General features: G+C 39.5%; 1 protein-coding gene across 5 annotated transcripts in view; it reads right to left on the bottom strand.

Annotated features, from left to right (window-relative positions):
* mib2 (MIB E3 ubiquitin protein ligase 2) overlaps positions 1-26,784 on the bottom strand; it is a 36,556-nt gene that overhangs the window by 3,604 nt on the left and 6,168 nt on the right. For 4 of the 5 annotated variants that reach the window (XM_044037761.1, XM_044037763.1, XM_044037765.1 and 1 more), the window contains 14 exons: positions 22,723-23,118; positions 21,404-21,575; positions 14,912-15,018; positions 13,449-13,643; positions 13,157-13,299; positions 12,105-12,212; positions 11,871-11,975; positions 11,079-11,241; positions 10,308-10,441; positions 9,019-9,167; positions 8,480-8,636; positions 7,809-7,963; positions 2,491-2,617; positions 1,803-2,063 (listed from right to left, as the gene is read on the bottom strand). In XM_044037761.1, coding sequence (XP_043893696.1) covers positions 1,803-2,063; positions 2,491-2,617; positions 7,809-7,963; positions 8,480-8,636; positions 9,019-9,167; positions 10,308-10,441; positions 11,079-11,241; positions 11,871-11,975; positions 12,105-12,212; positions 13,157-13,299; positions 13,449-13,643; positions 14,912-15,018; positions 21,404-21,575; positions 22,723-23,118 — 2,372 coding nt within the window. Of the gene's footprint in view, positions 1-1,802; positions 2,064-2,490; positions 2,618-7,808; positions 7,964-8,479; positions 8,637-9,018; positions 9,168-10,307; positions 10,442-11,078; positions 11,242-11,870; positions 11,976-12,104; positions 12,213-13,156; positions 13,300-13,448; positions 13,644-14,911; positions 15,019-15,900; positions 16,245-21,403; positions 21,576-22,722; positions 23,119-26,784 lie in introns of those variants that run through there. The other variant, XM_044037766.1, reaches the window with a different exon arrangement.

Raw genomic sequence — 26,784 nt, 5'->3', positions numbered from 1 at the left:
GTGAATAGTAACACGCAGCCTACATGCGCATCATTAAAAACAAATATCTGCCATTCATCAACACTGAATTTGTCATACGGCAGTGATGTGTGGAACCTTACTTCCAAAAAATGTTTTTATAGAGAAGCACAGTGTGCAAACAAAACAACAACCAACATATCAAACTAGACTGTAAAATAGTAACAACAAAAGACAGTGTTGTCTTGTCCAAACTCAAGACATCCTCTGAGGAAATATGTCACAAATATGTGTGTTTATTAGACATCTTAACTAAAGCACATTTATCTTGACACACTAAGTTAGCCTTTTTCACTATTTCCTCTTTCCCTCTTCATCAATTAGTATTTCCTTTATAAACTATTACTTGTTGTAATCCATGTGGTTATAAAGCTCTAAATTTGAACTTTTGTTTCCAGACAAATTACAATATCGAGCTCTAATGATTTTAACTTATAAACTTATACCCCCGGTCTCTCTCTCTCTCTCTCTCTCTCTCTATCTATCTCTATCTATCTCTCTCTCTCTATCTCTCTCTCTCTCCATCTCTGTTGCAATGATTACACAATAAACTAAAGTTAACCCTCTTAAAGCCTGACTCATTCCTTTACCTTTCTCTTTCCTGTCATAACATTATGTACCTGGCACCTCCCTTCTTTATCCTGGATCAACCAACCCAGACTACAAGCTGATGCCCCAACATTCATTCCCTGAGTTTTTGTTTAACATTCTCTCTGCCGTATTTGGTTATTTACTACACTCCCAGTCTGTAATTACCTTCCGAAGTCTGTATTAATCCCTCCAACCACATGTAGTCTACTTACTCTCTTCTTCTATTTTTACACCTCTCTGAATGTTTGCTGCTCTCCTCCGTCTTTATTTACTCTCTCGCCTGTCTGTATTTAGCCACTACTTCATCCTGACTCGTCTTTTTTCAGTTTTGTTGTGTCTCTGTGGAGATCGGTCAGTCCCAGTGATGCAGCAATAATACAGATTTGGTTGCATCATCACAACTGTTTCAGTAATGTCAGTAATAACAGAAGAATGAATGGCTGTTAACATCAGTTGACAGTTTGTATGAAGTCACATCCTCTGCCAGATTACAAATTATACATCGTAATAGACAGTGTTGTAATGAAATGAAGTACAAATACTTTGTTACTGTACTTAATTCATGTATCTGTACATTACTTTGTTATTTGTATTTCTCGGAACTTGTACTTTTACTCTACTACATTAACTATCTTTGTTACTCGTTACTACCAAATAAAATCAGAAGAAGAGTTGGTAATGGTCTGTATTTATACAGAGCAACAGTTTTGCCATTCACCCATTCACACGCTTCAACATGGGGTTATGTGTCTTGCTCAAGGACGCATATAGACTAGCAGAGCCAGGAATTGAAGCCAGAACCTTCCAGTTGAAAGACAAACTACGCCCTACCACTGAGCTACCATGGCTCAGTCCTAACTCCTCACATTTACTTCTAAAACTTAAGTACATTTTATATCAGAAAATGGCTTTTGATACTTAAGTACAGTAAATGTCATATACTTTGAGACTTTTGGTAGAAGTGACTTCAACTTCTACCAAAGTCATTTTCTGGTAAGATAATTTTACTCAAGTATCACTTTTAGGTACTTTATACAAGACTGGTAATAGAGTTTGGTTTCTTTCTTCTTTTTTAGTTTTTCCTTAAATTACATTAAACAAGTCACAACCCATTTATTTTGGAAGGCATGGGAACACACAACATTAACAGTTTGACATGCTACTTGCCCCCTTCCTTCCCTGATAGTTCTCACCCTGCAGTACAGCGACGTGGAAGAACAGCCCTCACTGCTCTCCTCAGTGCTGCTGGTTCCCACAGTAGGGTTGAGCATAATGTTGGCCAGCTGCGGACGAAGAAGGGCCACGTGCATGGCCGTGTCACCATCCTCGTCCTCCATGTTGACGTCAGCGCTCTCGGCCACCAGAAGCTGCACCAGCTCGGTGTGGCCCTGAGTCACTGCCAGCTGCAGTGGCGTCTGATTACGGTTGTTGCGGATGTTGATGTCACAGCGTCCCTGTGTCAGAAGAGATACGGGAAAAGGTTTTGATTCCCAGCCACATATGTACCACAACATTATAGGTTGCATTGAATGTATTAAAAAGACAAAGTCTAATAATCTTTATTATCCACAAATGTGGAAATGTGTCTTTGGCTTCACAAGTTAGTTTTTAAAGTGCACAATTAGGGCTGAAAATCACATCCAAACATATTTTGGCTGAAAAGTAAAATAGCTATATAAACAACTTTCAGTAACATGTGGTAAACGTTTGATTGCATCTTTGATCACTACCTGAAGCATGTGTGTGAGAGTGTGTGACATTTAAAACCCGACCATTTCAACAGGTGGATCATTGTCCAGAACAGGTGGAACGTTACAACAGGTCATATGACACACATGAAACTGGTGTTTAAGGACTAATTTGCTCCTATCCTCGGCTCACCTCCTTGACGAGCATTTCTGCGACATCTCTGTGGTTGTTGAGCGCGGCCAGATGCAGTGCTGAGAAGCCATCCTCCTTCTTAACGTCCACTAGCTGCCGCGCTCGGGCCAGGATCTTCTCTACGGCCCTACCACCGGGACAAAAGACACACCACTTAATTAACCAGTGTCCAAAACAGTCTTTGTGGTCCTACCTAAGGGAAGAACAGTTTTCAGGTATCACAGGTCTTTCCTCCCTGCTGCAGCCGGACTGTACAACCAGTACAGTCAGTAGACCACACCCACATCAAAATCACACCAAAACTGCCTCATTTCCTGCCTTTCACATATTTAATAGTATTTAATAGTCTTTATTTCCTTATTTTACTTCTACTTTTCTACATTGTTGTGATTGGATGCTGCTGTAACACTACAAATTTCCCCACACTACAATTTTCCCGAATGCCTTAACCAGCTCCAAAAAACTGCAGACTAATGGAGGTTACCGGAGATATACATATTATAAAAAACAAACAAATCTTGATTGAATGTGAATGTTTTCATGCCAATTACTGAATGGAGGTTAAATATTTATAGGATTATTTCTGTACTTATATCCCAATTTAGGTCTAGGTGTACATACTCACAACAAAGTATATAACAGGAAGAAAACGTAAACTTCTCAGAATGTGTAGCTTATTCTGTGTCACAGTGTACTTGACATGAGCTTGGACAGAAACGCAGCTGTTGTACAACTGTTAACAAGCCGATCTAACAAGAAAACACTGAGGCACAACAGGCCGCCAGTTCTGACTAAATATAGTCAACGGTCTTCCTGATGAACAAGTAACTGTACTACACTCCTATAGCCAGAGTGTTCAACATAAACTGTTGGTTTTAAACCTTAAACACCAGTAAATCACTCTCATGGCTATTAAACAGCACATTAACACATTACAGCACAGTTTGTGGCACAACTGCAGACATTACACATTCTTGTTTCTCAAGGTTAGAATTTTGAATTGTCCTAACTGTGTCCTGTTAGCTTTAATGTGAGACTTAACAAAGGAACAAATGTCAGCTGCAGGGCATTATGAAGCCACATCCAGTGAGACTATAAGAACTTTTTTTACTGATTTATGCAGTGGGCTGATGCTGCAGTGCCAGGCTGGGCTGCACTGTTGAGCTGTCCTCTGTTTTGTAGCTGAGTTTGCTTTATGACGTGTGAAATTGAAGCCGACAGCCTTAGTGGGTTTACCACCATGGAGGCTTCAGTGTGATGTGACCTAAACTTTCTGTGGATGATTTTTTAAAGTTAGCTTTGCTTGAGTTAACCGTTTGTTTACACTGGTGTTGCACAGGCCACTGCTGGTGATAGCAGCAGTAGCCTGTATCAAAATGGAGCCCATAAAGCATAACAAAATGAAGAACACAAAGGATGCTTTCTGTTAACATGTATTGACTTTCATCACCAACCGGCGTTACTTCTAATATAGAAAAAACAAGAGGATGTAAGTAACCTTTGCAGTCTTGAAAATACAAAACAAATGTGGCATTTATCCAAAAGTACAACCAAAGCTATGTAATAGCCAGTCCCGTAACAAAAAGCATATTACTATATAATGAAATACATATACTTAAGTATACTCAAGAGCTGGAATTTGTAATATTATCATATCTGTAAGTAGACAAATATAATATTATTACAAATAACAAAAGTAATAATATTATTACCTCATTTTGGGAACTAAATAATGTCTTCTTCAAACAATACCATTTCTTATTTTTGTATTAATTTACTTTTCATTCATCTGAAACTAGCTGATACAGCATATATACTCAGTATTAAATCAGTATGTATATGTGTATCATTGACCAAAGAAATTATGTAAAGAATAAATATGCATTGGCAAATGTTACCCATGTTGCCTGGGATCAAACCAAGAATGTTTAAATTACTCGCCCTACCACCTGATCCACACAACATGATGCAGTACTGCGAAGTGGACTGGTGTGCTACATGTATAGACATACACAGTTCATCAAGAATGATTGTTTGGAGAAACTGCGATGAGGTCATTGGTACTTGCTGTGTGTGTGTGTGTGTCATCTCCAGACAGAGCTTGTTAATTTACTCACAGTTCTGAAGCAGCCACTCAGCTAAGATAACAGTCATCTCAGTTGTGCCACCTCAGGACCCACAATGCCTCACTCATCTGCCTCATTTCCATAATCATTACTCTGGTGTGTTCATGAATATTCAGACTTAAGTTGATATTTTAAGTCCGTTTTGTACAAACCCTGTCTTCACAGCCAGAGGACATCTTGTGCACACTGCTAATGACTCACGTCATCATTTGGTTATTTTGGAGATTTGACATCATTCTTGTTTGAAACTTGCTTCTTCATAAAAATCTACTACAATTGCAAAGCAAAGACTAATTCTATGCCTTTGTAAATGACAAAATAAATAAGTATTTTCATTCCATGTAAAATCCATGCTATAAAATCTGAAGAGAGAGTTCGGAGAAAGTGTTAGGGAATTAAATAGATCTGGTGAAAGAAAAAACAAAGAAGCCTCAAAGAGGTGAGATTACAGAAAGAGAGAAGAAAGAGGAATCCAGCCAAGTGCACTCTCTTCTCAAGTAGATAGAGTAAAACCATCCTCTACATCTATTTGCTTCTTCTGTCGAGCTAAAATATACTGGAAAAAATCTGGCTTCTTGCCTTCCTTAATGTCTTTCCCAGGACTGTTTGTGAACTTGGCCTCTGGCCCTTTTTTCCATTTCCCCACAATAAATAAATAGACTAATAACAAACTGTTCTCATCTTTCTGTCACAAAAAAAAACAACAGACGGGCACAGCTGCTAGCAGGAGCTCCAGAGCAGCATTAATGCTGAGGACACTAAAGTGATCATTGATTTACCCCAACACAGGAATATCCAAGGCGGGGGTACAAATCATACTTTAGTCCCTTAAATAAATACTCTTGATCTTCCATACTTTGCAAAATTTAAAGTCAACCTAAATCTAATGTCTGGATATATTCAAGAGTTTATTACAATTTGTATTTAAGCCAAAACAAACATGGAAAATGTACAGAAAACCCACTGAACCTGGACTATATCAGTGTAATGTAAGGCCTGCTGGATGATATATGAATGAACTGGTCCTGAATGTTGTAAATCCTGTGTCTCCACTTTTGGCACAGCAGTTGATGTCAGGTTAAATGAATGCTGGTGGACATAGTCTCAACTCCCTACACTGCACATATGACACTTGCCAGAACAGACTGGACATATAATAAATGATTGTCTACTCCAGCCTCAGTTGCCTTTCTTTTCTCTCTCTCACAGGTAGGCTTGCTGAAATGTGTCCCTCACTCAGTTGACGTATTACACTCGTGCATACAGAGCTGCCATGAGATTATGTTGTGTAAGCTAATTTCAAGGAGAGGCTGGTTGTAAGAGTGATGAGGACATGCAGGTCAGTGGAGGGTGAAATCGGGAGGTCAGCTATTCAAAGCTTTCCTTTAGTGAGAAAAAATGTTAGTTTACAATTTGAGCAAAGGTAGATAGTGATGTGTCTGTAAGCAAATAACCACAGCACAGACCATGTCAATCTACGTCACAGTTGGAGAATCTTTACTGACGACAAGAACAGTCATCCCACTGTAAATTTCCTGTATATTATCGATCATGTCAAGCAAGTCCTTGAGTTAAGTGTCATCTTTTCAGGGAGGAAATGTATGGTGCTTCCATACAATGGTGTTTTTCATTCTTGCTTCCTTTCATTCATGGCATTTCTTTAAAAAGACTCAGGAATCTTGTTATAATTTGAGATGGAAAGTTCACATGTGGTTGTATAAGACTCAAAGCTGATAACCAGATACCTCACTAGGGGCAGGCGGACTCAATCAGTATACTGTAAAAAACAAAAAAATATCAACTCTGACTCTAAATCCCTCAGACATTTAAATTGTTTTTTAACAGGTGGAAAATAGATTATTTAATCCGAGCATAGTGATGGACCTCACTTTAACTTGTCCTTGCCTGCATCAAAAACAATTCTGTTTCACCACTAAGGCCCACAGATCATCCAGTCCTCAGTGTGTTCTATTGACATTTCCAGGCTTTTCATGGTGTGGGAGCTGATGTGATGCAAAATGTACAGGGGCACACACACTGCACACACAGAAGAAGCCAGACATAACAGTCATGTTGGGGGAATCAAACATTATCACCGTGAGAACATTCAGTTATCTACTGCGTTTCTGCCCAGACAGGTTGGGGCCTTGTCTAGGACTGCCTTACGATTGAGCATCTTCAGAGTCAACCAGTATAAAACCAGCACCGTCAAAAGACAATGGAGCTTTTATGACAGGTGTCAGGAAGGCAGCCTTGCTATTTGGCCTCAAGCACATTGGTGTGGAATAAAATGAGCTGAGCTGAGCTGGTCTTTCCACGGCCTTAAAATGTTATTACAACAGGTTATAGTTGCAATTTTCATTAAAATATTTATGTTTTACCCATGACACATTAACATGTCCTATGGCCTAGTGTTGTAGCTGTTTCCTTATAAAGAATATCAAGCACACTTGTCTGGATGTCCATTCATGAATCCAAAATCCACACTACTATAAATAGGTTTGGGGGAAAGATTTGGAGGACAACTGAGTGTGTAGGGAAACAGGATAGAAAAGCAAATGCTGTTGCATTTTTGTCTGATATTGCCCGTCAGCCTGCTGACACCAAGAGAAGCCATGTGGGAGATGAGCTCTCTATTTGTAATGGATAGTGCTGAGAGTTAACCATTGAGTTCTCAGTTAAACACGTGGGAAAGTTTCCCACACACGCCTATACGCGCCAGTACAGTTCTTATTTTTACACTTATTTTATGCATATATGTTATTTTAGTTTCTTTGTAATATTTATATTTTTCTTATGTATATTTATACTAAATACAAAAGCATCTCTTTTTTACTTTATGCTGGTGTTTTTGAGTGGACAGCAAAGTAAGAATTTCATTGTACAGGGAAACGTGTTTCTTTACTGTGCATATGACAATAAACACTTTGAATCTTGAATCTGAATCATTTGCACATGGATATCACCTCTACATCAGATCCACCACTCAAACATCAAACACAGCTGAGCTGACAGTACAAAATAGACGCACATTACAGGGACAGGTTTTGTTTGTTTGTTTTGTTGTTTGAGTTGTAATGTTGTCAAGCCATTGGATTTATTTGGTGAACTTCCTCTGCTACTATGTGGGTCACTTTCCAAGTTCCAAAGCAGAACTCTGAATATTTCTTTATTCAGTTTATGACTACTCACAATTTGTTTCCTTTGAGGGCAGCATGGTGCAGAAGGTTGAAGCCTCTGTGGTTCTGCTGAGTGAAGTCAATGTTGGGCACCAAAACCAGGATCTCAATGATATTGCGGAAATCTTTAGCGATGGCATCATGTAGAGGTGTGTCCCCATATGAATCCTGATTGGGGAGAAAAATGTCCCATACATTAACAATGGTGCTGTAGCTTTTCTGGTCAAACACAGTCAACCACAGTCTTAAACAGTGCCAGTTACATAAATCACAGTAACATCAAAGAGGGGAGCAGGATGCATTATTGTTTACATAACAGTATCATTAACCACTACATATCTACTCTACACTATACACTATCAAAAACATTGATATATGCAAGACCATAACATGACTGTATCACACCTCTGGACACCAATCCTCAAATCAAATGTAAGCAACTGGCTTATCATATCATAGTAATAGTATTCTGTAGAGTGCATATTACACTATAAGATAACAGGTTAGCACTCGTTTTTAATGCCACAGTGTGGAAATTATCCAAAGCAGTTGATGTAACGAATGAAGGACTGAAAACTGACTTTGAGGAAATCAAAACAAAAAAGTAACGAAAACCTTGAGTTTATGGGGTGTCAAATTCATCTGTAGACATTGTGCAGTGTTGAGCAGATTTGGTTCTCTCACCTGGAGATTGACATCAGCTGAATGTTCAGTCAGCACCCGCACCACGTCAGTGAAGCCCTTGTTGACAGCAATGTGGAGCGCTGTGCACATGGAGTTGTTCCGGAGGTTGACATTTGCCCCCTTGCTCAACAGCAGGCGTGCGATCTCTGCCTGATTACTAATGTAGAAGAACCCATACAGAAAAAGATAAATGCACAAATGAATCCTCACAGTCCCTCATTTACGCCGAGTTATTCAGCAATGTTTGTTCTGAAAAAACGATGCTGGAGATACAAAAAGCTCCTGGGCTGCGTTTTAAACCCTGTTATTTTGTTCACATGGTTTACCACTGCCCTGAGATATCAGCAAACACCGACTTTCTGAGCATGTGTTAATCTTGCAAGGGTAGGAAGGAGATACAACGGGCTGATTAATGCTGTCACTTCTGTGAATGGATTATCACATTACATGGGAAACGACAGGCTGGAGCTCTGCTACACGTGTCAGACGAGGGTGCTACCATTATACCTATGTATTCTGAAATGTGTGTGTGGCCTCACCCAAAGGCAGTGTAGTGCAATGCCGTGTCTCCATCTTCATCCTTGACCTCGATGGAGCCGTTGGCCTGCAGCAGGGCCTTCACCACCTCCATGTGGCCTTGATGAGCAGCAACCTGCAGTGCAGTCTTACCCTGGTTCTTTATATCCACCTGCCAGGAACACACACATGGGCACACATTCATTACAGATTACGGAGGCTGCGACACGGACACACCTGAACTGAACTGGATAGAAATAATCTGAGCATTAACAGCCACTAATGTCATTCACCTGATACATCATAATCCTAGGATGTTATGTAACCATTAGCACCAGTGGATAAGTAAATGGAAAGTTCATTTTGATTTAAATTCAAAAATAGAAACAAATCTCAGAATATATTTTGCTTTATATAACAGTTTAGCAATATCATTTTAAGCAATCTATTATATTAGAAAATCCATATGTTGTACAATAATTTAATATGATAAGTAACAGGACCATACCACTATGAGAGACATTTTAACAAATAAATAGACTGTTGTCTTTGTCACATCCAGTATATTGTTCATCTAATTTCCACGTTTATGTTCAAATATCACACATTAATGACCAAACACATGAGAGAAGTTGTTGACTCGTGTGTGCCAATATAGGAGTCCCTGAATTTTCTTAGAATGAGGAGGGTGATAAGCTATATTCACAAGAGTGGGAAGAGAAGTGCTACACTCTACGTTTTGATGCTGCTTTGTGAGATAACAGCACTGAAATTAGATTTTCTAAAAATAGTGGCGAGCGTTCAGACCATTCAGTGTGCACTAGCATTTTCCACCCTGCTACACCCCGATAAATTATTCTGTGCCCCTGGAAAGTGAGCAGGCCCCAACCCTTTATTTGGTTGGGATAGAATTGATTTTATGTATTAAGCTTAGATATTATTAACTTAACTTAATTTCTGATTCACTTATTTAGGTTTACTATTCTTAGTTCAATTATTATTTTTTTTATTTTAAAATCTAAAGTGTGTTATTATTTCTTGGTTACATATGTTCTTTGTGACCCCAGACAATGGGATGGCAGAAGAAGGGTGTTGTGTATCTATGAATTGTGCAGTGTGAACTTTTTAACACTTGTTAGGGGGTCTTCAACCACTTTCGACAAACCTGGCAAATTCCACAGTGTCCCTCTCCTTATCTAGCTCCCCAAGTTTCTTCAGCCCCTGATTTACCCACCCCACAGCCTTGGTGGCATGGTGAAAAGAGCTCTTGGAATAAACAGTGGACTGCAGCACAGAGGAGTGCTGCACTAACCTTGTCAGGGTATTTCTGCACCAATTCCCGCACTTTGTTGGCACTGCCGTGCGCTGCCTCAATGACCAACCGACTGGGGTTGTCCTGCTCTGTGGACTGAGACAGTAGCTTCTCCAAAACTGAGATGACAGTACCTGCACACAGATGAGGTAAAAAGGGAAGAGACAAGGGAATTCATTTAGCTCATTTGGTTCAATTTGTCTGATGTGGCACGATGATTAAGAAAGACCTGCAGGAGGCTAAAATGGCACCACAAAGTCATGCTGGTTAATATAATTATCAGGAATGAGCTCAATGCAAAAACCCCAGGAATGAGTCAAAATGTCCCTGCATGCAGTGCAATCTGACCGGACACAAACACACGCACACACACAGAAGAACACACATCACTTTGTGACAAGCTTCAATCCACTGATGTGAAAACATGCAAAGAAAAGGTTTAGTCACAAATAAGAGACTGCAGAGAATTTCTGACATGATGCCAAATGTCTGCAGTGCTGCCAAAGCCTCTTGCTGTCAACATGCAGGATCATGAAATGTTACAGACACAAACGTTTCAAAAAACAAACACCCTGCCCACAGGTTGCTGAAAAAGACAGACAGGCCACGACTGTGGCCAATCACGGCACAGTAGCAGTCTTATTGTGAGAGCATGCAAGGCAGAGGACAGAGCTCAAACGAGGACAAGATAGGATGAATGAACGCATGCAGAAGGTAAAGCTGGGGCTGGAGGTTTAGAGATGAGTCCCCTCCTCCCTGTAGAGGCCTTACTTCCAGATTCGCTGTGGTTCTCGGCTGTCATGAGGTTGGCATCCACCTCCACGGGCTGTGCCGAAAGGCAAGCTGGATTAAACGTCCACGTCTGAGCTCCAAACGCCACCCGTAGGTCACCATCTGCATAAACTTTCAACACCTTCCCAACCTGGCCAAGCACCTGGGACAAAAATAACAGAACAGTCATTTAGGTGGTTGTGGCATGGGTGGGGATCAAAAGGTTTACAGGGACAAAAATAAGAGTGGAAACAGCCAATTTTTGTGAAGCGGCTAAGTCTGACAAAGGGCCTTACTTTGGCAAGTGACACAAGTAACATCATGCACACTGACAGCAAGTAAGCAACTTGAGAGGATATCAGATGACCATGTTCTAAATAACGCACTACATTTTGTTTTTAAACATTAGTTTAAAAAAAAAAAAAAGAATAGTTTTTCAGGAACTAATATCATCTTGTTTAGTTAAAACTTACATTAATACATTGATACTATCAAAACCAAAATTATGGAAAAGCCACATCATGATCTATCAGTATCAACATTTAAAGCATCACAATTCTGTAAAATAAAGGTGGATGTGTGAGTTCAAGTGAAACCCCAATTTAGCCAGGTGTTACAGCCAAAGCCTGGTCTTTTTGTGTACATTTTGTTGAGTCAAAGTCACCAGTTAAGTCTTACTCTTAAGTCCAAAATCAAGACTCAATTCCACACCTTTGCCAGAATGTGACATAAAGTGAGCATTCAAGCTTGAATACAAAGAAGAGCTAGTATTATCAGGCTGAATGAGCATACAGGAGCCATGCTGTCTGTCCACTCTCCATGGCCAGCCTGCAATCTCTTCACACTGTCCATATCCTCCAACACTCGTACGAGTTCACCAACTCCAAAAGTGTTCACCTGGGGGAAGGACGGATGGACACAGTATGAACAAAGTTGGAGAGCAATTACAATTAACTTAAGATACACTAATAAACCAATGACAGTTTATAGCTGCCATTTAACAGAAACTCATCTATAACTCAGTACCTTGGTGAGAGCCCCAGGATGGAAGGTCCAGCGGATGTTGTTGCTGTACTGGACTCTGACATCTCCTCGGTCAGTGATTCTATGAACTGTCCCGATCCGACAAATGTACTGCAAACACAAATAGACCGTTTCACCCTGGGTGTCCATCCGCAAGTCTGCAAACTGACCCTTTTAGCAGCTGTGGTCTGAGAACGGGTTGTTCTGTTTCTTTTCACCTTGTTGCACATTAATGTCCATCTGTTATACACTATATGGACAAAAGTATTTGGGCGTCTGACCATTACGCCAACAGGGACTGTAATGATGTAATACACACACAGTACTTTAATAAGCCTAGAGCCCACAGGCTGATTGAAACGCCTGAATTCAATACTTAACAGACGTGGCCAAAAACCTTTTAAGGTAAATATCCTATGTGCCAGGGTTAATAGATGAGTTTGTTTTAACTGTTACAAAAAATACAAACAAAGTGTGCAATTAGATCACTGGATCACTTCATGAGGTATTGAGACCCCTTCATTTTCAGCAGACCGTGTAACAGTCTTGTGAACACCAGTCACTCCTCATCACCCACATGACAACTACCATTGCTGTGGTGAAGCATGGTGGTGGCAGCATCATGCTATGGGACGGACCTCTCAGCAGCAGGGAGAGGAAGAGGAGAAGACTGGTTAAAGTTTAGATAAGGCTGAATGCAGCCAAATCCAGAGAGGTCCTGCCCCACACTGCATGAGACAGGAGCCTAGTTGAAAATGTTCTGTTTATGTAATAATACTTGAATAATTTAGAGGTTTTCAAATTCTTAACACATTTTGCTCATTATCCCAAACCCAAGTTTATGAACTATTTAACGTAAAATCCTGTCTTATCATTTCTTCACTGTGCCTTAACCTACAACCCCAGTTAATTTCATCCAACTCCATGTTTTACTTTTTGACTTATGCTGCTCACAAACAGAGGAAGTAAAAAAAGTGAGGGGTCTAAATACTTCTGCATTTTAGAAAATCTAAACAAGGAGTTTTCTATAGACTAAAGAATAAAAGTTGAAGTACATCTGCCATTTTGGGATTCCATCCTCCGTGGCCCTCCTGCATCTGTCGCAGAATCTCCTCCTCCAGGAGACATTTGACCTTGTCGCCCTGCACGAAGGAGTGGCCGTCAGCACTTTCCTGCCGCTGCAGCTCTGCGTGCTCTCCTGGATGGACAGGCATCAACAATTAAGACACTAGGTTAAACTCAGTTTCACTATTATCTGATGGCATTCTTATGCACATTGTTGTCTTAAATGTTGTGTACAATTACCTCCAAACATTGCAATAATAAAAAAACAGGACTCTTTCTTACCAAGCTTTGGTAGGTGATCTTTGTAATAGAAGCCTCCTTGGCCGTCAGACACATATTTCAGGTCTACCTTCCCCTTGTGGCCCATACGGTAGACATTGGTGGTGCCATTAGACCATGTGACACTAGCCACACTGCGACCAGACTCTGTGTCCCAGCCGCGAATATCCACTACCTTCCCAACCTTACCCTCCCCACCTATACACACACGAACGCACACAAGCACATTAAAATATGCAAGAAATAATAACACAACAGTTTTGAAAAAAAAATGTAAAGGTAATGTGAACAAGTGGCGACAACCACAACGTTTAAACATCTGGTAAGAAGAGGGGAAGATACAGACTGTAGCATATAAGACAATTGAGATGTAACAGAGACAAAGAAACTTTCTCTGGAGACATAGAGATACCAAGTGTAATTTTCAAAAAATAAGCTTGGTATGAATGTTTTGTACATACATCCAACATCTAACAAAGCAGTTTCTCTCACAAAAACATCAAAAGTGCAAAAGAAAAGTCATCATTAAAACTATTTACTATTTCCAAGTTACATGTTTCATGTCCTTGTCGTGTCACACAGTGGTTTTAGATCCGTACATCAGGTTGATGAGAAGATGCCTGAAATGATTTATGTCCTCAAGCTGACTCAGTAAGCACACCAAATAATCCAGTGACCCATATGACTACATGGTGGGCTTGGGGTGTGTGAGCATGCTCAGAACATCCCTTATGCACTTACTGTGTACACCATTTAAGCCTGATGAGTGACTTAACCAAACCCTGGGGTGTTAATTTCAAAGACACCAAAAGGACATTTTGACTCATTCGCTCTACCATTCTGCTATTTTCAGAGATAACAATGACCCCAGACCAGGAAACATAAAGACCATTAACATTCCCTCTTACCCCAAAGGGAAAATTCAAGGGTTTTAATTTAGTCCACTGATGCGGACGATTGTTTTCATTTACTATTTAAACTATTAAGAGCACCCAGTCTGTACCATTTGTATTTGACAGACAGAAACATCATAGACACAAAACACTGTGGACGAACACAATTCAATCTCCTTCCTTATTACTTACACCAAAGACTTTGTTTTAATGAGCGTGGTTACTCAGTTTTGCCACTAAACAAGGCTGGACAAATAAAAACAAGACAGGCACATCTGTGGAGCAGACTCAAATGACTCACTGGCAATGTAAGTGCACACAGACACATGCTAATTGGACATTTCATGGGTTAATGAGATGTGAGGTTAGAGTGTTGTTATGGGTTGTGGATAGAGGAACACTTTGAAGAGGAATAGCTCCATACTGAGGCGGACAGGAGACCTGTTGAATTGACCGTGCCAGGTTAGTGATATAAACAGTCTCCTAGACAGACACACACACACACACACACACACACACACACACACACGCACACACACACGCGCTGCACGCACACACACACACACCACTCACCGTCTTGGTTGCCCCAGTCCCAGTCAGGTCCACGAACCACTTTAACCCCCTGGAAGATTCCTTTGAGGATGATCCGTGGGAGGTTCTGCCTCGGTGCCAAGCTTACTCTGTGATAGGAGCATGAAGACACAGCTGAACAAAACAATCTGCACACTATGAGACAGAGTTAAGACAATTAAGTCTTTGTTAGAACACAATGCATAAGTACAGATAACATAACCATAATAAACACTGTATGTATTCACTATAAACACAGTAATAAGTCTGACACAAACCAAGCCAAATAAATCACACAACTTTTATATAAAGAGTATTGATAATTTCATTTGGTAAATCATAATTAGTTAATCATTTAGATCATGGAAAAGGAAAAAACCCAGAATCAGAAAGACAGAGAAAAATTCAACAGATAAAAACAGTGGAACCACTTGGATTCCTGAAAAACATAAACCACTAAAGCTGTTTTCAGACATGAACTCTATTGGAGGTAGTCAGGTGTATTTGATCCGTACAGTTCATATTTTCCTTCACATTTCAGTATGTGAAGCAGCTGAAGAGTCATTTAGAAGAGCTGCAAATACTTTACACAAACAAAGTTTTTCTTTACATTCAACATTTCAAAAAAAACATTTGAAGAATTGCTTCCATAAGGCTTCTTAGCACAATGCTTGAGTTGGTGAACCATACAACATATGCTGAAAGATCATGACACCTGATGCTGGTCTCTTTATCTCCGTTGTTAAAAATACAGCCTCTAACAACCACATGCTGAATATTGTAATCATAACCTAATTGACACACTCTGACTTCTGATTAGTTTGCTAGATGTTGTCTAGTGTGGTCAAGTTGTCAAGAGATGAACTTAAAAACGCATTAAGAAAATATTCTATAAATAAATAAATGCTAGTTTCATCACCTGCTTTTCTAACACTCAATAGTCTCAACTCAAATCACACATTTAGAAAATATTTTATGAAAATGTGTCATACCTTATGGTAAAGATTTGATCAGATCTTGATGCAAATGAGCTTCCTATTCCCATACTTTTTGTTAAAATCAAACGCCAGTGTGCATTTCACGCAGAAAACTTTTTTAGATAAATTCAAAACCATTTAAAAATCCATTGGGATGAAAAGAGCCTTGCGAGAGCTGTAGTCCTCAAGGAGCTTCTTAGAGGCTTTGCTGGCTTTGCTGTCTCCACGTCTCTCAAAACACGGAGATTTTGCTTTAAGTTACCATTGGCTAGCTTCATCGCTCGTCACTGGCCAGATTCCTCAGGTTCCTTTATGCAACAGGAGTAAACATCCGATACCAGAGCCAACACACTGTAAATCTCAGTGTAGGACTGAGGTCTTTTCTGAGAAGATTTCAGAGCTTTGAGCCTAATCCCTGAAGAGCAGAGCTATCAGAAAGCAGGCCACCTCAGGGCAAAGTAAAAGCCACATATGTAATGTAATCCTTACACACATATGTGTGAAAATAAATGGTGTCTAGGTTTATGTAACTGCAAGGGTGGAAATTCTGTACATGTAGGTATCACATGTTAGGTAGATATTAATACCTGTCTGCAAGTCTCCAAATCAAACAGAACACACACATGTTCATATATAGATATATATATCTATATATATATATATTTATATGAAGTAAAGAGGACGTAAACAGAAAAATATCCCTATTTCACATTAAAGAAACAAAACCCCAGTGTTTGAGTTGTTGATGTTTTGTACTGAAGCTACTCTGATAAACACAACAGCCCTTTCAAAGGATCAAGATTCCAAATCCTTCTTGACCAAATGTCACCTCTGCTCCCAGACAGGATCAGCACAAGAGGCCAACACCTCCTGACCAAGTCAGCCAAGGGTTAGCCTGACTTTTAGAAACAAAGACAGTGAGATAGAGACCAACTCTTTCTTTACAATAATCTAAAGCACCAACAACCATTGGCGGGTGGGTGGCTTGATATGAGGCCCCAAGGCCCCTTTTGCATGTGGCTTCCAACATCCCTCATAAACACCACTGACTGGACCAGACATCGAGTCCCTGGACAGAAACATACATCAACTTTGACTCATCCTCTGCAAAACCTTTGCACATATTGCAAACTTAGCACACATATTACATGTCAAGACCCAAAAACCCTTTTCAAATTTATGAAGACAGCAGTTTGGTGGACTCAGCAAAGCGGTAGTGGGGACAGGTTTGAAGTGGCTTGAGCAGTACCTATGGAAAGGGGCATCGACAAGGTCAGGTGGGGGAGTGAAGCTTGATATACAAAGGAAGGATTAGGCCTGGCGTTGACCTAATAGGTTCCTGAGCTAGTGAGTGCATATGTGTTGTTAGTGAGATGAAGAGCCGATTAACCAACTGCATACCAACCATCTCCTCGTAAAAACATATGGTACACACATATGCTACCCTGAGCACTGTCAGCACACATGTGCTACGAGACCAAGTGCACAACAGCGTGAGTCTTCGATATCACTAAACATCATAAACACGGTCACATCCTGACTGCGTAAGAAACAAAAAGTCACGCAACACTGACACAAAGCTTAGTGATTGGTGAACAGCACATAAACATAGAACCTTGATTTACTGTCTGTTTGACATATCTAATACATGCATTCTAGAAAATAAATACGTATCTGCACATCCAACAATGTTAGTATCAAGGCTGAGAGGTTTGGACGTTAATCCAATTAAATCTGTTGTAATTACAACACAAGGTAAATCTACGTCATATTTCACACCATGTCTGTGATGACACTGCTTTAGCATCAGCTTTCTGCAGCAGTTTATTTTGATGACAACTTCTCAATGCTCAGTCCCTCAGGACACTAATAAAGTTTCGGCCTACAGAATGGCTATAAACTACAAATAGAGTGGAATGCCTGAGTTGCCATTAAACCCTCACACATGTGTAGTCCACATAAAAGGAGTCACTTTTAACTATGCAAAGCCCAAACCATTCTCTTCACATAAATCACTGCTGGCAAAACAAGAACTCCCACTCATTATGGAACCAGGCTTAATTTGCCTTTCCAGGCAAATATCAGTGTGTCTCATGACTGCCAGATAATAAATCAGGCTTTAGAAATTCTGCCACTGAAATATGGGTCAGACTGGTCTGGAAATAAAGATGTGCTCTGTGTTTGATACCACACACTGTACAGTGCTCCTCCCTTTCATTCATCTGATGAGAAAGGAAATGACTTTCATGTGATGCGATCCCAGTGCCAGGCAACAATCAAAACAATTTCTGAATGTATTTGATAAAATGATGAAGAGAGAACAGAATAGAATTCATTATATGGCTAGAAAACCATTTGTAGGATTGATGTATCTTTGTTGTGCTGGTAAATCTGTAAGACTTAGCACTAATGAAATGTGACTGCACTATTGGACCCAAAATGCAGACACATAGCTATAAAACCAGGTAATATAATTAAACAAGCCATTTAAAAAAAACATCAAACCTATTTGCACCCAGAATTTAATTTTATCCCCAACTTGCAGTTTCAAGAAAGCTTCACCCTGTGGGTTTCATTTCACACTGCACTGTGAAACATAGTTTATTTTGTGTAATAGATGATACACATGTGTTTTATAAAAGCTGGAGTTTACTTCCAACAGGAGTATAATTGCAAACAGGTAGTGGAGCAGAGAAATAAAGGTATAATAGTAATATTGAGAGGAGTAGAATAAGCAATGTTGTAGCCAAGTGGTTGAAAATCCCGAGAATAAATATCTGTGTCAATGAGTTCATGTCACAGCAAAATATAGAACTTGTACATTTACAGCGTGGTCAGAGATGAACACCAACACAACATCCTATTCACTCTGTCCAAAAGGTCACACAATGACACACAGTAGTGACTAGTAAAGATTTGATTCACATCATGGCTGCCAAATGACTTCAGCTGAATCACTGTGTTTTGTGCGACTTACAGCCATCAGTATACTATTCATGTTTCAGACTCCATGGAAACCGTCTCAGTCAGAGTCATAGTGGAGAGAGGTCAGTGACGTCAATTCATTCACAAGTTCTTCAGAGAATGATGAATGATGCTCACTTTTTTTTAATATCTTTCAGATTATACTGATACTCAGTCTTGATTATTTTATAAATGAATTGTGTGCTAAACACAAAACATAACATCGTCTTACACAACTGCAATTTCACTCATAATTTGCTTTCCTATGGGGTACTTAAAATTACTTATTTAATTTAAAGTGTAGTACTGATATTAACATGCTTCAGTCCAAAGTAAATAATTCTAATTTCAGACATTCTAGATTAGCTTTTTCTCCCATAATTACTTTTGTAAATCGATCAATCTGTTGATTATTTTCTCATTCATTTGGTCCCTAAAATATCAGAGATGTTAATCAGTGTTTTTCATACCTTGAAATGATGATGTTCTTAAATGTCATCTTAAATGATGTTCTTATACGTTTCTTCCACAAACCAAAATTATTTTTGTCATATGGAACAAAGAAATGTTAAGAAAAATACTCAAACTGATTAATTGACTATGAAATTCATTTAGTATTAATAATCAATCAAATACTGTCATTGTTTCAGCCCCAATTCAGATTGAAAATCCTTTCCAGACTCAAAAATCAAATCAGTTTTTATGAACTGATCCTTAAACATTTTTTTTTTTATATAGTCTTAATAATTATTGTAAATATTAAAAACACTTCCATAAAACGACGATTGTCAGTGAAACTGAGACAGTATTTGTGCAGTGTCGACAGATGGAAAGCAATGACCTATTTGAGGGGTCACATAAATGTGTTTGCTCTGCCAATAAAACATCACCGTCATGAAGGTCAATGCTGAGCCAAACAACATTTGGGCCTCAATGATGAATCAATACTCAGGATGAGAATGAAATGAAATTCCTGTCAGAGTGCTAAATGATCACTCACTGCTATTTAGTCTCAGTCCAGGCTTGAGAAAAAAGTCCAAATCTGCTGCTCCATTTACACATGGTATGCAATCAAATGTGGACCTGGCCCGAGTCCAAAGCGAGACATTTTTCTGTTTCTGTGTGATCACAGAATGTGATAGCAGGAGGTGAAGACAGAAACAACACAGAGATGGCAAAGATACAAGGTTCAAGTCATGGCCAGCGATTTGGAGCTATGGATGTGATAACTGATTTGTTGCACTGTTGCTGCATGAAGTGATATATTTTAAAAACGCACTAAAACTGTGAATTTATTGTTCTCTCTGTGACAGTAGTGTCATTATTTGAATGAATATGAACTTTTGCTTCATACTCTTCTATTCAAACGGCCTTTTTAAGTCGGTAGAGAAAAAAGAAACACCACAACAAAACAACAGTTTTACTTGAAGGATTCACTGTTAAGAAAGTGCAGGAAAATTAGCTGGACCCAAAAAACTATCGACGAAATCTGGGTCATACATATCATCTTGTTAAAATGAGAACAGGCCATCCAGCTGACATTCAAACAGAGCCTGAAGCATTTTGGTGCTTTACTGTGAACTGATGCAGAAGAGTGAATTCTGAGGAGAAGAACTCATTCCAGTAAATCTGCATATGAAGGACACTTGGAATCAGCTCACTAAACATTTACCCACAGCAACCCAAGCATGGTTTTAACCAAGCTCACTAAAACAACATCACTCTTTACACCTGCTCAGTGTAATGAATAGTAATTTTAGAGAACTGTATGTGAAAGAAATGAAAGAAATATGTTGCTGGTTGCCACTTTTCCACTACATGGGTCCAGCACAACTTGTCTCGGCACGGCATGGTTATTTTGCTTTTCCATTAGTGAAAGTGCCTGGTACATTTTTTTAGTACCTGCTCAGGCAAGGTTCCAAGCGAGCTGAGTTGATGTCGTCTGCATTTAGATCAGTGAGTTAAGAGTTGCTTGTACAGTATCAAACATCATCTCATTTTCTAAAGCTATGAAAGGCAGAAATGTTGACTCTCATGTATCTGTCTGCTAGAATGGACTGTAACTGACACTGATACAGTGATTCTGTAACAGATAACACATTGGCTTCTGGTTTGAAGCTGTTTAAAAAAAACAAAAACAATGCTGAAATAAAGATATCTCAATAAAATCACTGTTTGTTCAACAATGATCGATGTTCACACTGTATGCTAATGTAGGGGTAGGAAGCTGTAGGTAGTCCATTAACTTAAAACCATGGCCTATCAAAAATTCAAATAGAAATACTGTTTGTGACTAATTAAGTGAGAAGAGAATGAAAACAGAACAGCAAGTTGATGGTTTACCAACAGAGTTGAATCCAACAATGTGAAAGTCCCATCCAAAACTAAGGACGCTTTAATTGAGGCAATAAAAAAAGAACAACTCCAATGAGACCAACCGAATGTGAGCAAACCAAGCTACTAGAGCAGAGCTGTTGTAAACGATGATGCTCAAATGAATAATTTAAACAAGGATCAATTGTGGCAGAGAAGCTAGGGTGCAGTTTGTACTCACGGCTGGGAGTGCGCCGTCTCGTATCGCTCAAATGCGTGGCCCAGGTCATGCTTATTGTTCATGTAGCACTGGGTGCACAGGTCGTAGTCGAAGCACACCTTGCACTTCCAACGCATTCCCATGATGCCATGCTTCTTGCAGCTGTCACAGATGATGTTAGAGTGACGTACACCTAGAAGGGAAGGAAAGGAAAGGTGGTTGAACACAAGTGAGTGGGTTCATACTTTTATTAAGCCTACGGTTCCCATTTTTATTCTTTTTATTAAATTTCTCTTTTGAAGAAACAAATCACGTCCTATACAACGGTGTCTCTCCTTTATGCAAATAACTTAACTAAGCACGATAGAGCATATCTCGTCTATGTTGACATGTGATGTCCCATGAGAATTGGAAGTAATGAGGCACAAACAGCATAAAAAATATACTCCCATGCCCTCATTTCCTAATTTTTTCTCCACTTCGTTTGCTCCATTAATTCAAGAATCAGCTACTGAGGCAGAAAAATGTGACTTTAAAATGCTAAAACCCTGTATTAATGCCCGTGTCATTCAAGTCCAAAAAACAGCCGGATGGCTGACAATGAGAAATGGGGCTTGCTTATTTAAAATGGGAATCGTGAAGTCTGCAGAACCACAATAACAAAACAGTCACATAGTTGTGACCATCTCAGCTGACAGACAAGCTCAGCATACAATGCTGAGCCTGTGAAGACTTTAAAAAAATGTTTTTTGATGACGCTCCAGTATGACTTGAATAATAACTATTTTATAGATTTATTCAAGACTGGCTTTAAATTGTGCACTTACAAAGATAAGTATTCTAATACATAATATAGTTCTACATCAAAACCTGATAAAAACATTACACCATCTCAAAACTGTACAGGTGTCAACAGCAAACAAAATGTATAACTGTATCATAAAAACAAAATGGGGAGGAAGAAACCTAAAGAATAGACAGCATTGGAGTGTCTGAGAATCTGTAAGCAAACACATCTGTGTTTGATGGAAAATTCAACAAGGTTCTTCATTAAGTCCTTTTTAAAAGACAAGGCTGTTTGTGGAAAATTGTCATCATACTGTTTATTCCAGGCTGGCAGGAGGTTTCATGAAGTTCTTCAAACATTCTTCAGTATGACAATTCATGAGACTGCTAGCACTGCTAGTTGCCAGCAGGTCATAGCATTGCTGGCAACACTTACTTATGTTGTAAATATAGTGACTATATTACATGTTAGCTTTTAACTGCTGACAAAAAGCTATAAATGGAAAATGGCCAGACAACACACTGTACTTACAACTGATGTCTGGAGTTCTTACCGATTTGAGCATTATCGTAAAGCAGCAGGTCGAAGGCACCCTGGTAACCGGTGCGGTAGTTGGTCCGTGTGCCACTGTCCCACTGTACCACCACTGTCTTGTCTGGTGTGGTTGTGCTTCCCTGCCTACCGATCTCCACTACAGTGCCCACGTGGCCTTCGCCGTCATCCTGGTTTCCCCATTTCCAGTCCAGGCCACGCACCACGCGCATGCCAACCTCCATGCTGCCTCTGCTGGGGCCTGGCCTGAGGGCTGAGCACGACGGACGGGGCCTGGCAGCGCTGTCACTTCTGCTGCTGCGCCTCTTGGGCTTCTGAGAGGTGGGGCCAACTCTCGCTGATGGTATTGCAGGTAGAGAGGGCACCAGGGGGGTTTCCAGGAACAGATCAGGGGAAACTAGAGATAAAAGACGAAAATTCAATGAAAATGTAGAAAAAGATGGCAGCAAAGAAAAGTGATATTGGAATACAAGTTTAAAGTTAGAAAAGTTAAAATGTGCTAAAAAAAAAAAAAATGGATTTACATGTTTTAACTTTAACACTTTCCTAGTGTCAGGACAACCTTATCTCAAGATGAATTAACAAAAAAAAATAAAATAAATAAATCTGTGTCCAGATCATTAAAGTCTAATAATTTCTTTCCTGGTCAATAAATTAATCTCCAAAAACAAAATAGATCCTTTTCTTTTGGAGTTATGCTGCTTACACTCAGACAGATGGAGGTAACTGAACTGGTCCTTACTAACTTGTCCAGCCTTCATGCCACAGCCTTAAAGTAGCTTCACTGGGACCATGCCACTGCCTTTAATCACAGTAGTCAAACAACATGTGTGTCGTGTTTGTTGAGGGACTCATGAAGCAACATGCCATATGTCTCAGTTTTCTGAGCAGGGTTGCTGCTGAATATTTCGCTGGAGAACTTGGTACGTGTCATGGCACATTTCTGGAGAGAGCAGCTGGACTCAACTGCTATGCCCTAGCAAGCTAATCAAGCCCTGACCTGACACATACGCATGCACATCACATCCATAACGGGGCAGCCTAATGGCTGCATTCAATGCCATTACCGCCCTGACATGAGGCATTTTAAAACATAACCCTTCACTTGTGAGACAATCTGAAAAGGTAAAAAATACTCAGTAATGAGAACATGTCAGGTAACAATGTGTCTGAACCGTCTTTAAAGGGTCACACATCTGACCACATTCCCTAGCAGATGGTGGTGGTAATCCATCATGTCCCTGTTTACAAGAACCACAGATCTAAATTAGAAGGACAAAAGAGAATTGAGCCTTTTCTGTGGACAAAGAAATTCCAGTAAATGATCTATAAATGTTCATGTAGAAAGGAAACATTCCACATTATTCAACGTGGTTTTGAAATATATCCACATTTGCATAGAAAATATCCTTAGGAAATGCAAATGAACCTCACTTCATCAGGTTGTTTTCACCCAGTACTCTTTAATACAGTTCAGTCAAATATACTTACTAAATTGTGCCATAATACAGTGGACAAATGTATTTAATGTGGCAAGATTGCATTTGCATGCTTATTTAGTGTGTAGGTATTAAAGGCATATGCTAATAGAATACAGGGGATCAAAGGAGGAAGAATAGGATTATGCTCCATTTTCTGCCCAAAATAACAGCCTGAAAAGGACTTCAACTGTGACGTAGGGCTTTGAAGTGTGTTGAACACTCATTTTTATTAGTAGTAGTAGAAGAAATGAAAAATAATTTCATTGAACATTCCAACATGCAAACAGAGACGCTGTGACAGGCACATAGATCCCAGCATGCTGGGTGTGGATGGAAGCAGGAAATGCCAAGTTGATCTAGATCAACCAAAAGAAAAAGGCAAGAATATTGTGTCCAATTATTTGCCACCGAGCCAGCTCAGAAAAACACTTAACCTATCATCTACATTCAAATTCAGGCTGAACACACACACAACTGACACACAGACACAGCATAGGACATTCAGGGGTTAACTGTAGCCATACATCAAGCTTCTATCATACATCTACAAAGACACAATTTCTGACTTGTCAGCTTCATCTTTTTGTCTCTGTGCTACACAGTTAACAAGCCTCACATTGACAATCACAACTCAGTTTATTTAAAAAAATAGCCAACATGCAAGTTTTATCAGCAACTTGTGCTCACAAACATAAAATACATCAGTATTTTATGTTTTGTGCAGTGTTCTCTATGCTGGCAAATGTTTGTGCAACTACACTTCAGGTCTGGACAGCGTGCTACTTCCATATTTGTATTTACTGCTACGTTCACTTATATATCATGTGTGTAACACTTATCTGCAGCAACCATCAGGACAAATTCCAGAACTGTTTCTGTGGACCTGATGACTGATGAGTTTGTTCTGATTGTTTTATAGTTCAGCAACTGGGGTGGTTCCACAACACCTTACATGATACAGGCTGCAAACCCCTTTTGAACAACTGCAATTGAAAAATGCATTTTTTAAAACATAATGTTACAACTGTGTAACAAATGTTCTGCTCCCATACAGGAAGAACTGACTCGCCCAGACGACTTAGTTAAAATGCTTCTTTGAGGATAGAATTAGTCCACATAGCTGATGTGATTACTGCAGCATGGCAGTAGTGAAACATTCACAAAGAGATACTGATACTATCAGATGAGGACATTCCCATCAGTGACAATTGGGGCACATTAAATGCTATACTGAAATCAGCAGCAGCAATAATTATTTGATTCTGGAGATTTTAACATTTCAAAATATCCAGTATTAAGAAAATGGAGCCAAAACATTATGATTCTTCATGTGACTGATCACATGCGGGTGTTCTGAGACTACTGACAATTAACAGATAAGTAACCATGTGAAATCAAATTGTCTAATAATTGCCACATCAGTGGCCAATAATAGCAATTTGATGTGATGTGATCTGAATTAAATTCAACAGAATCAATTCTGTAATACATATCCGCTTTATGAAGAGAGAGCCTTCAAATTTATCAAACATTTTGGCAGTGAATTGTCAAGGATTGATTATAGTTTCCAGGTACCTGATTGGGAAATGTCACCTTATTTGAACAATGCAGGCAAATATACAACACATGCAGCTGCACATGAGCGTGTGCGTGTGTGTGTGTGTGCGTGTGTGTGTGTGTGTGTGTGTGTGTGTGTGTGCAGCCATGACCATGCCACCTGTGTTGCTGAAATGTCGTTGCCAATATGCGACTGAGGGCTAAGAGTGGCAGGATTACAGCTCCGTGCTTGTACTAACAGATGGGCTGGATTTTGTCATACACACAGCTGAGGGCCAGTCTGGGGGGGGGTTATGTCAAACTCCTTTACACAAACAATCAGGCATATGGCCACAACACCAATACACTCACACACCAAAACAATAAATGTACACACTCACAAAATTGCTCTGGAATATATTGTTATCTCCTTGTCTTTTTACTTCTTAACTTCTACATAATAAAATCAAGATACAAAAATCCCATTAGTATTATTCAACAATTCTTTATAGGCTATTGTAAGAATTGTAAATATTGTAATGTATATTATGTTTTTTGTACTGAATATGAGTGAAGAATCAAATAAAACTGCAAATCTGTAGTCCCAGCAAGTGGCTACTTATGATTTAATCATCTTTCCAGTAGGGATGTACCACACACATGTGCTGGGCTGTAAAGCACATATGTGCACATTTCCTCCACTATATGTGACCAGAGCAGCTCAACTTGGAAACCAACATGTCTAATGTGATCACAATCTCTCAGTGAGACAGTGGATCTGCATTTTTCTTTTTCAATGAAATTAGCAGGAACACCCAGGTGAAACCATTGCCTCAGGTTGTTCTGCCTTGTGACGTGTATTCTGTCACCCCTGCATCACCTGTGTGTGAAGTGTAATGTCACAGCTGTGCCAGAAACAATGAAAAAACAGCAACAACTCGCTCTTGCAATATAAGAGAAAATGTTGTGACTGATGAAATAAATGGTCCTGCTGTCCAAAACTTAAAAAAACAATTTTTGCTACAAACATTAATGCATATTGTAAT

Source organism: Solea senegalensis, linkage group LG11 (assembly GCF_019176455.1).
Source record: "Solea senegalensis isolate Sse05_10M linkage group LG11, IFAPA_SoseM_1, whole genome shotgun sequence".
In the NCBI taxonomy this organism is placed as follows: domain Eukaryota; kingdom Metazoa; phylum Chordata; class Actinopteri; order Pleuronectiformes; family Soleidae; genus Solea; species Solea senegalensis.
Note: the sequence above shows the minus strand (reverse complement) of the source record. Positions and strands in the feature narration are given on the sequence as shown.